The 10895-nt window shown below is 54.3% G+C and overlaps 2 protein-coding genes across 2 annotated transcripts; one reads left to right on the top strand and one right to left on the bottom strand.

Moving 5' to 3' along the window:
* On the top strand, positions 1-5801 carry SYCE3 (synaptonemal complex central element protein 3). Its single transcript, XM_054570474.1, has 2 exons — positions 1-194; positions 5585-5801. Exons 1-2 carry the CDS (start codon positions 86-88, stop codon positions 5740-5742), a joined length of 267 nt encoding a protein of 88 aa, XP_054426449.1. The 5' UTR covers positions 1-85; the 3' UTR covers positions 5743-5801.
* Positions 5802-7026: 1225 nt separating this feature from the next.
* KLHDC7B (kelch domain containing 7B) lies at positions 7027-8847 on the bottom strand. The gene has a single exon (XM_054570467.1). The coding sequence runs from the start codon at positions 8773-8775 to the stop codon at positions 7027-7029; it is 1749 nt and encodes a 582-aa protein (XP_054426442.1). The 5' UTR covers positions 8776-8847.
* Between the last annotated feature and the right edge of the window lie 2048 nt (positions 8848-10895).

The following is a 10895-nucleotide window of genomic DNA, read 5'->3' as shown; positions in this document are numbered from 1 at the left end:
GGGCCTCCCTAGGGGCGGGCAGGGGTGCGGGCGGCCGGTCGGTCCGAGGGCGTCACCGCCTCTCCCTCCTGGCGCCGCCGCGCAGATGGCCGCCTCCGACCCCGGGGAGAGGAGCTACGACGACATGCTGAGGATGCTGTCGGACCTGAACAAGGACCTGGAGAAGGTCCTGGAGGAGATGGAGAGGCTCTCAGGTAGGCGCCCCCCCGGGGCCCTCCCCGCGTCCCCGCGCGCAGGGTCCGCGCGCTGCCCTCGCCCGCGGGCCGCCGCGCCGGCGCTCGCGCGAGGAGCGCAGTCGCCGCTGGACGTCGCCTACGCTGCTTCCTAGTGTCCGTTTGCGTCTTGTTTCTGCGCCCGGACTGCTCTCGCCTCGAGGACAGGAACGGCCGCGGGGCACCGCGCCAGACCCCAGCTCGGGTCCGCGGCAAGTGACGAGTGGCGCTCACGCGACACCCGTGAGCGGCGCTGGAGCCCAGCCTCCGCGCCCCGGCCGCGGGAGCGGCGCTCGGGGGCACGGAGTTGCGGCGGCGGGGCGCGGACGGGAGGCTCAGCTCGGGGCCAAAGCGGCAACGGAGCTGAACAACGTTCTCCATTTTTGGAAAAGACCCGTTACTCTTATTCAATGTTTCCACTAAGTGGTAACCAGCAGTGGTAGTAATACCATTATAATTTCTTTAATTTGCTCTTTACTTTACAAATTATAAGAATATGTATAATTCTTATAATTTGTGAGCCTAAGTTTTGCTAGAGAAAATCATAAAACAGATTTTAGAAGGGATGCATACTCAAATGAAAAAATATTTTTAAAGATATTCTTAGTTGGGAAATAATCTCCAGTTATTACAACACGCTTTAGAAAACTTCTGTCTAGAAATCTTTGCAATATTTTCACCTGTGTACTTGAAAATTTTTTAAAGCTACCCTTTGAAAAAGTTCCATGATTCATTTTCTCTATAAGCTATATAAGTCCCTCCATCTAATTAAATATTCTTCTATTCTGCAGCATTTGCTAAGCATCTACTCCGTGTTGTCCTAGGAATATAAGGTTGAAGAGATGCTCCTTCATCAGAGAAGCATGTAGAAGCCAGAAACAGACATCAACATGACTAATTTAATTTAAATATATAAATTAATTTAAAACACATTTTAATTTTATATTAAAAATCATAATCTGGCAAATAAATGCTAATGGCCAAGTACTGGGAAGGGAGCAGAGGAAAAAGAGAGGCCGACTGCTTGGGGAGGCAGGAGAGGCTTTTACACAGAGCATTAAGGCAGATGAGTTGGGGTGCTGGGGGCAGAGAGGAGGGCCATCCAGCAGAAGAGGCAGTCAAGGCCGTGTGCTCAGGAAGGAAAGCCCAGGGCAGTCAAAGAGCCAGATTAGCGCAGGGTTCACAAGGTCGGAAGCCAAAGAAAGAAGAGGATGCAAGGTGAGAACTGTCTACAATCCCAAGCTAAGGAGGAGAGGAAGACATTTGAGTGCTAAATTTTGATTTATAAATGTTATTTTATCTTTCATATTTCTATCTTTAATACATCTGGAGTACATCGTCCTTTTTCATTGATTTTTGGTATTATTTCATCATGTACTAAATTGCCATATATCCTTAGGGTTATCTCTGAGCTTACTACTTTCTTCCACTGGTCTATTCGTACCATGCTATTTTCAAAATAGGAATTTATAAGTTGTCTTGATACCTAATAGAGCATATTGACTTAGTTATTAGGACTTTATTCTTTCATTTTTACAATTTACAAATACTGACAGTTTTCTCTCTCACCTTCCAATCCTTACACCATTTCTTTCTTTTTTTTTTCTATTCCATTTACCAGCATCTCCAATACCAGTAACATTATTAGAGGTATCCTTGTTTGATACCAACCTTATAAGTAATGTATCCACAGTTTCTCTATTACGTATAATGTTTGCTGTAAGTTTTTGGTATATTGCCTTTAGTAAGTAAAAGATGTCTCTTTCTATTCCTAATTTGTTAGAGTTTAATTGTTTAAAATAAAAAAGAGGTATTTAACTTTTTAAAAAGATTTTATTTATTTTTAGACAGAGGGGAAAGGAGTGAAAAAGAGAGGGAGAGAAACATCAGTATGTGGTTGCCTCTCATGTGCAACCACAGGCATGTGCCCTGACTAGGAATCGAACCTGCAACCCTTTGGTTCGCAGGCTGGCATTCAATCCACTGAGCCACACTAGCCAGGGCAAACTTCTTTAACTGCTTCTTATGCATTATGTGAGATATTTTTACGATTTCTCTCCTTTTATTAATGTGGTTAATTATAGTAATTGGTTTTCTGATACTCAACCATCCTTGAATTTCTTTTACAAACTCTGCTTAATCATAACATTACCTTAACAGAGTTACATTTGATTAGGTCATGTTATATTTAGGATTTCACATCTATATTCATGTGAGATCTATAATTTTTCTTGTATTGTCTTTGGTTTTAGAGTAAACTAGCTTAGAGAAAATTGAATTTTTGTTTTTGTTTATCTCTATTCTCGGATGTTCTACAATATAAATGAAACGCTTCTATAAAATGCTTTTCTTTAAGTTATACCAGTCCATATAGTAAGATTATCAGTCTTTCCTCCTTTCCTAATTTCTGGAATCACTTGTATTAGATAAACATTAACTGTTCTTTTAAAAATTTGGTAATAACTCATCTGTAAGACTACCAGGAATCTGAGGTTTGGGGAGGTAGAACTTCATCATTTACAGTTTTAAATGTTTCTTGATCTATTTTGCCGATGATGTGAATTAGCCTGTGATCTGTGACCTCCGGGCTTGTCATCATCCCCTATCACCTGGCTAGCCGACCCTCTTCTCAGTCGCTATGCTTTCTGTCGTCCACTTCTACTTGCCAGGCTCTCAGGGCAAACCCATTTATTGCATCACTAGTCAGTTCTCCCCTCTCCTAAACAGATTTTTGGGACACGTTATCCTCATCCTTCACTAAATTTTGCATCCAGGTGCTGTCCCTCAGTGGTCACTGTCACCAATTCAAGTGCCAATTTGGGGTGCAGTCCAAAAGGAAACACTATTTAGTGCGAACAGCTCCACAGTAATACAGCATAGCTGTGAAAATAGCACTTCTGTGAGCAGCTTGTGCCGCAGTGGAAAAGTGTGAAAACAGCACCACCAGGCTGACTCAGAAGTCATCTCTCTATCAGCTCCAGCTCCAGCCAGGAAAACCCAACCATTTCTCTTCAGTGGAAAATGCTCGCTGGAAGCCAGAGGGGAGCTGGCTTTATGGACAGAAGTCTCCGCCCCTGGTCCCTGATTGGTCCCTGATTGGTACAGCTGTGCAGTTCCCATTGGATGGGGAAAGCCTCCGCCCTATTGGTTGAAACAGGATCCCAGGGACTCCTCTATAAGGGCTGTTCAGCGGGCAGGAAGCAGTGCAGGCCAGGACTGGAGAGGCCTCTGGGCAGAAGTGACTGCTAGGCTTGGCTTTTTCTCCCTTTTTTTTTAGCCCAGGGAGCCACCAGCAGCCCTTCTTAGTTCTCAGGGTTCACAGTGCACATCTTGACCATTTTTTCTTAATTTCTGTGTAAGGACCTTGATCCTACCCAGCAGGTTGTCAAAGTATACAGGGTGAGCCCTGATTAGCCTCTCAGAACACCTGCTGTTCAGGCCCCTCCACATATTATGACTTGGGCTTTGCCACTGGACAGACCTTACCACAAATCCATGGAGAGGGGCCTGCCCTCACCACCTGGTCTGTAATAAGACTCCTCCCACCCCAACTCCCTGTCAACAACATACTGCTTATTTCCTTCGCAGCACCTTTCACCATTTAGAATTGTCTTGTGTGTGTATGTCTCCTCCCTCTGCAACCGGCATAGACACTTCATGAGGGCAGGGGAACATCTGTCCTGTCTTCAGTTGTGTTTCCAGGGTTGCCTTAGTAAAGTGCTGCATAAAGCAAGCGCTCAACAAATACTGAACGAATGAAAACCTCAAGATACATGTATGGCTGGAGTATGTCCTGGTGATTATGAGTCCTTCCTGTCCTGTATGTTCTAAGTATTTTTCCTTGGATCAAACAGAATAGGGCTATGCACTTGCTGTAGTGTTTTGGTGTCTCATTCAATTGCCTTTTCTGAACTGTGCTTTGGTGCTGTGCCATCAGCTTTCTTACACCTGCAACTACAACTGTAGACACAGAAGAATCACCTTGTGATTAGGGTAAGGACTTGTAATCACCATAATCAAGGGCGTTTTCAGCTGCACTACAATTCTCATAACATATTCCTATAGGACAATTTTTTCCTCAGGATAAAAGTGTCTTACATAGTGGGTTTTTTTTTATTCTGTGGTCACTGGGTCTTGTACATGAGCATGTTTTCTTTTCTGCTTTGGCCTTAGAAAACTCAGAGATGGAATTCCAGCTCCTTTGTAGGATTATATGAGATTCATTTCTGTGAGCTGTTTTTCCTCTGCATTGTAATTTGTTACCTACCTCAACTCTTTGCCCTAAATACCTCAATTATTTATTTTGTAGTAAGAGTTTATTCTTTTGTGCTAGACAGTTTACTATCATTCTTTTAGTCTTCACGGGGAGCCAAGATTAGGACGCTGTCTGTCCCTTACAGATGGAAAGCTGAGGGGAGCAAGTTTGAGTCACTGTTGTAGGTCACACAGCTGGGAAGTACAGAGCTGGAGGAAAAGTCTGACTCCACCTGCTCTCTGCTCTGTAGGGTGACTCCCATGCTTCCCAAAGTTCAAGGATTCCCGGCCTTGTTATATACTCATATACCCTCTATCTGTTGAGGTACTGCACGTACCTTGTCTAACAACTTCTCCTTGTCAGGCAGAAGGGCTTAGGTCCCTTGGTTTTTGTAGTTCTAGAAGGTAGAGACATACCAGTGGGGTAGGGGCTGCAGAGAGAAGGGTCTGGATGTGGGGTTTTGGTATAAGCAGCACGTGTTCAGCTATAGGCCCAGGGGACGCTGCCCTCCAGTTGCCCTCAAAGGGAAAGGTCAAGAAAGTCGGTCAGAGCAGTGGAGAGCAACAAAGGACACCTAACATGCATTCAGCAAGGCTTCCCAGAAGGAGGAGCTCTGGACTGGCCTTAATGAAGGCAAAGAGGTGCCCAGGTGAAGGTGGACAGGCATCCCAGGCCACTGAGCACAAGGTCACATGAGGCTCGGGACCTTGCAGGAGTGGGAATGGTCAGCCCTGCCTGAGCACTCGGGTGAGCTTGGTGGGTGTTACCACTCCTTGAGAGTCATCCTTCACCCACTAGCCGTGAACTGTGGATAGGTAGGGACTTGCGTTTGCTCTGATTTTTCCTAGCATTTCCTAGCAGACTGGCCTCCAGCCTTGTAGTGTCATGGGCTCACACATCCAGAAGGTAAGGCTTGTGTGAGATCAGGAAAGCTTCATCACTGCTCTGTGCAGGGAGGAGTTTTAATAGCGGGTTTTGTGAGCCCTGAAACAAGTTGCTAACCAGCTTTCTCTCCATAGAATAATTGGGTGACTCAGCCGGCCATCTGGAGGGCCCTGGGTGCTCCAGAGCTGCAGCCCCACCCTGTGACCTGACCAGGCCTGTCTGGTTGTTGCAGTTCAGGCCACGTGGATGGCCTACGACATGGTGGTGATACGCACCAACCCCACACTGGCAGAGGCCATGCGCCGGCTGGAGGACGCCTTCCTCAACTGCAAGGAGGAGATGGAGAAGAACTGGCAAGAGCTGCTCAGTGAGACCAAGCGCACGCAGTAGGCCCCCCACACCTCGGCCGCCAGGCGGCTGTCTGCCTGTGTGCAGAGCCACTGGGGGTGGAGCCTTCTCTGCCTGGCAGAGAAACTAACCCCAATACACAGCTGCGTGCACAGCACTTGTTTCTCTATAAACTTATTTTCAGGCACAACCTGATGAGTCCTGTCCGTCCCTCCCCACCAAGAACAAAACACAGGAAGTGTGACATGCAGATGCTGCCAGTGAATTAAGCATATTTAGTGCCAAGCAAAGAATAAAAAGCAAAAAGGGCAGCTAGGGACAAACCAGGTCAGAGGGTGGGATAGGCAGCCAAATTCAGGTTTATTTACCTCCCAAAGTGGACAATGGGGAAAATTATGTTATGTATCAGGCTGTGCCAGGTGCTCATATATGCAATCTACGTTCCCACAGTTCTCATGAGCAACATGTCCATTATCCCCGCATAACAGGTGAGAACACAAAGTTAGCCGTCTTGCCCAAGTCCACACAGCTAAAGAGGGGAAGAGCTAGGGTGCATCCCAAGTCCCATTTAAGAAGAGGGTTGGTGGAAAGTGGGGTGGGAAGTGGAGGGACTGAGCAGGTGAGAGTGACCCTACAAGGCTGCAGAGGGACATGAATCCCAGCCAGATCTGGGCTGGGATTATGGGCAGAGGCTGCCGGGAACAGAGCAGGGTCAGAGACAAGGGTCTCAGGCCCCGGAGGACCAACCAGACAGAGGAGAGCTAAGAGCTGTTTCTGGGGACAGCTATGCCAGGCACTCCAAGGCCTCAGGATGGGCAGAAAATCCCACATGCAAAGATGTTTTCCCGGGGGCCTCTTTGCTCCTGTTCCTTCTTCCCAGACCCTCGTGGGCCCCTTGCCTGGCTTTGAGCCCTAGGGAAGCCATCGCCTTCCTGTGATCGGCAGTCCCCGACTCCGCAGGAGGCCGAATCCAGGTCTTTGGGGACACGGGCAGTGTGGTTGGTGCTGTGACGGGAACCTGGCCATGGGAGCCTGCTGTCTCAAGGAGGGTTCGTGTGAGCGAGCGGAAGCATTGGGGCCAGGACTTACTCATACAGGCGGGAGGACACGGGCGTGGTGCAGACATCCAGCAGCCAGCTCACGGGGGCAGGGAGCCTGGCCCTCTCGCAGGAGGGGAACGGGGGAGGGAAAACACGAGGCTTGTCATAATGGAAAAGGAAAGTTGCTCTGGAATGAAGAGCAGCCAGCTCCCTGTGCCCCGCCTGGCCTCAGAGCCCTGCCAGGGCCTGCCTGGAGACAGCAGCTGCCGTCCTGGTGCCGAGCGGCTCAGAGAGCAGTCTGCATCGGGTCCGCGGGGGGCAGAGTCAGGATGAATGGGCAGAGGACCCCTTTACTCCCCAGGGGAAAGGGCTGCAGCTCCTTGGCCTGGAACTGGGCGGTCCCCTCAGAGACCGTGAAGGTGGCGGTGACCTGGTGGTTGAGACAGTAGATGGTGTTGCCCAGCACCGTACAGCGGAGCGGGACAGGGTCTGGCAGGGGCAGGGGGGCTGCTCGGCTCCAGGAGCCCGTCACTGTGTTGTAGCGCATCACAGCGGCACCCACGCCACGCAGCAGGTCAAAGCGGTAGAGGAAGCCCCCCAGTGCCACCATGTCGCTAGAACGCCTGTGGCTGGCACTGTAGGGGCACTCGTCCCATGCATCCTTCACAGGGCTGTACCTGAGCAGGCGGTAGAAGAGGTGGCCCCCAGTGACATAGATATCTCCACGGCAGGCCACAGCCTCATGTGCCACAGGGAAGGTGCCTGCAGGGAGGGGCGCGCGCGAGGTCCAGGTGTCTGTGCGGGGGTCGTAGCGCTCCATGCTGTACAGACACTCGCCCCCGATGGCGTAGAGCAGCCCGTCCAAGGCCACCAGCTTGAGCTGGGCCCTGGCCTGCTGCATGGGCCGCACCTGGCTCCAGATGTTGGTCAAGGGGTTGTAGCAGAAGACCTCATTGGAGCAGACAGCCTTGGTGCCAGAGCCACGGATGCCGCCCGCCAGGAACAGGTAGTTGTGCATGGTGCAGAGGCCACAGCCCCGCAGCGGGACCTCCTCTGGCACCCGAGTCAGGAGCCGCCAGGTGTTCTCTTGGGGGTTGAACATGTGCAGGTGCGATGGAAGAGGTGGGGGCACAGGACCCACAGCAGGAGCCTCCTCCATGTGAGGGCCCCTTGTGAGCCCTGAGCGGCTCACCTGGTAGAGGCTGGGCAGCACGAGGACCCCCAGCACGGCCTGGCCCCTGCCAGTCCGAAGGCTCAGGATGCGCTCTCGGTCAGCCCCGCTCAGCTGCCTGTAGAGGTGTGGGTCCCCCAGCACGTGCAGCAGATTGTCACTCATTAAAGCATAGGTCTCCTGGGCCAGGTTGGTCTTTCCGTGCTGCTGAGCAAAGGCCAGTACATCCAGGCAGCTGCCAAGGTCCAGCCGCCGCTGCAGAGCTGATGCCAAGGCTGGCTCCCGGGCCAGGGAGCTGGGCTTCCGGGGCCCCTCCACCACCCCCCAGCTCCCAGGCCTCTGCAGAAACACCATGAGTTTGCGGGCCTCTTTCTGTTTCTCTGTGAGGGCACCTCTGCTGCTTACAGGGCGGGGCCTCTCCCCCGGCCCCTCGCGTGGGGCTGCCTGGCCGACCTTCCACTCAGAGCTCCCTGCCACTTCTATCTCGCACATGCTGCGTTTCCGTGGCCTGGGGACAGGCTGTGGGTCTCCCCCAGCAGGGGGGGAAGGAGCAGGCCCAGGCTGCATCTTCTCAGGCAGCCGAGATGGGGCCCTGGGCACTGCAGCCTCACTCACCTCAGAACTTCTCTGCTGTGGCCGACACCCAGCCTCAGCCAGGACCCCTGTGCCTGCCCCTGAGACCGTCTCAGCAGGGGAACCCTGCCTGTCCTTGAGGCCCAAAATGGCCCTTTCAGAGGGAGAGCCAGACTCTCTGTTCTCTGAGGCTGTGGAAGTGCTGGGCTCTCTAGGGCTCTCCAGAGCTGCCGGTAAGGCTGTCCCTTGAGGCTTCTCTTGCCTGGGGAGGGGGTGACTCCTAAGAACCATTGAAATAAGGTTTCCCCAGCTAGTTGAGATCTGCCCCTCCTGGTTGCCCTTGCAGATAGCTATGCTAGGCTCCTGACATTCAGGCTTTGACTTACTTGTGGGGGCAGGGGTTGTAGCTGGGGCTGGAGTTGGGGCTGAGGCTGGAGCTGGGGCTGGGGCAGGGGATGTAGCTGGGGCTGGGGCTACAGCTGGAGGAGGGGCTGCAGTTAGGGCTGGGGCAGGAGCTGAGGCTGCGGCTGTGGCTGAAGCTGGGGCTGGGGCTGAAGTTGTGGCTGGGGCTGAAGTTGTGGCTGAGCCTGAAGTTGTGGCTGGGGCTGAAGTTGTGGCTGAGGCCGCAGCTGGGGCTGGGGCTGGGGCTGGGGCTGGGACTGGGGCTGCAGCTGGGGCTGGGGATGTAGCTGGGGCTGAACCTGCAGCTGGGGAAGAAGCTGCAGCTGAGGATGCAACTGGGGCTGGGGCTAGGGCTGCAGCTGAGGCTGAGGATGCAGTTTGTACTGGGGCTACAGCTGGGGCTGGGGATGCAGCTGGAGCTGAAGCTGCAGCTGAGGCTGGGGATGCAGTTGCGGCTGGGGCTGAAGCTGCAGCTGAGGCTGAGGGTGCAGCTGGGGCTGAATCTGCAGCTGGGGCTGGAGATGTAGTTGGTACTGGGGCTGCAGCTGGGGCTGGGGATGCAGTTGGAGCTGGGGCTGCAGCTGGGGATGCAATTGGGGCTGGGGCTGCATGTGAGGCTGCACCTGGGGCTGCACCTGGGGCTGCGGCAGGGGCTGGGGCTGGGGCTGGGGCAGAGGTTTTGGCTGGGGCTGCGGCAGGGGCTGGGGCTGGGGATGCACATGAGGCTACAGCTGAGGCTGGGGATGCAGTTGGAGATGGGGCTGCAGCTGGGGATGCAATTGGGGCTGAGGTTGGGCCTGCACCTGGGGCTGGGGCTGGGGTTGGGGCTGTCGCAGGAGCTGTGGCAGGGGCTGGAGCTGGGGCTGGGGATGCAGTTGGAGCTGGGGCTGCAGCTGGGGATGCAATTGGGGCTGGGGCTGCATGTGAGGCTGCACCTGGGGCTGCACCTGGGGCTGCGGCAGGGGCTGGGGCTGCAGCAGGGGCTGGAGTTGCGGCAGGGGCTGGGGCAGGGGCTGGGGCTGCACCTGGGGCTGGGGATGCAGCTGGAGCTGGGTCGGCAGGTAAGAGGTCTTGCTGGGGCTGTGCTTCTGTTGGGTTAGCTGAGCGTGAGGCCGGCTTACTGGTGAGTAGGGGGCTTGTGGCTGAGGGCGATGGAGAGGGGGCACGGCAGAGGCTGTCTGTGGCTGGCTTCTCTGTGTCCCGACTGACAGCCCCCTGCCCGCGGCTCGGCACCCCCTGGCCTCCCTGAGGTTCTCTCCCTTTTCCAACACTGTGGGCCTCTTGCCCTTCTGTCCCACCTGGCCCTGAGCTGAAGAAAGAGTGGTCTCCAGAGGCATTAGCCTCAGACCTTCCAACATTGGAGGCCACTGTGGTCCCCTGTCCTTGGGACATGAGAATGCGTCCCCACTGCTGCTCCTCCGGCCACGGGCCCATGGAGCCTGGGGCTTGGCTGAAGCTCCTGGTGGCAAGCACCTCCCTTCTTGCCCAGGGCCAGCCTTCCGCTGAGGTTGGGGACCCCTGAAACTCCCTGGGGGCCCGGGGCCCAGCCTCCCTGCTCTCACCAGCTTTGGGCCCTGAATCCAGAGCTAACACTGGGGCTGGTTGGGGTCCGCTTTCCCCGCACCCTGTCTCCGAGCCATCTGTCAGGGGCCCCATCTGCTCGGGGTCTGGTAGGGGCAGCTCCTGGGGGTCGGAGGGCCTCTGTGCGCCTGCAGAGAGGCTTCGGGCTGCGTCCACAGTGTCCCACACACTCACCACAGTGCCCAGGCGTCGGGGGTCCAGCTTTGGGGAGCGGCAGGTTCTATCCCTGGCGCTGCCGTCCGCCTGCCACCGCCGACTGCCTGAACCTCTCCCCGACGAGCGGGGCGGCCCCACTCCGGGCTTCCAGAAGCTGGCCTCCTGTTCCACTGTGTGGGCTGGGGCCTGGTGAGCTGGCGCCTTGGCGCAGACGCCTCCTGCTTCTGCCTGCACCTCCATTTCGCTGTCCGGGCTCCGCGGAGTGAAGTGTA

This window comes from Pteronotus mesoamericanus, unplaced genomic scaffold (assembly GCF_021234165.1).
Source record: "Pteronotus mesoamericanus isolate MK-2021 breed Mesoamerican mustached bat unplaced genomic scaffold, CSHL_Meso_final contig_204, whole genome shotgun sequence".
Lineage (NCBI taxonomy): Eukaryota > Metazoa > Chordata > Mammalia > Chiroptera > Mormoopidae > Pteronotus > Pteronotus mesoamericanus.
Note: the sequence above shows the minus strand (reverse complement) of the source record. Positions and strands in the feature narration are given on the sequence as shown.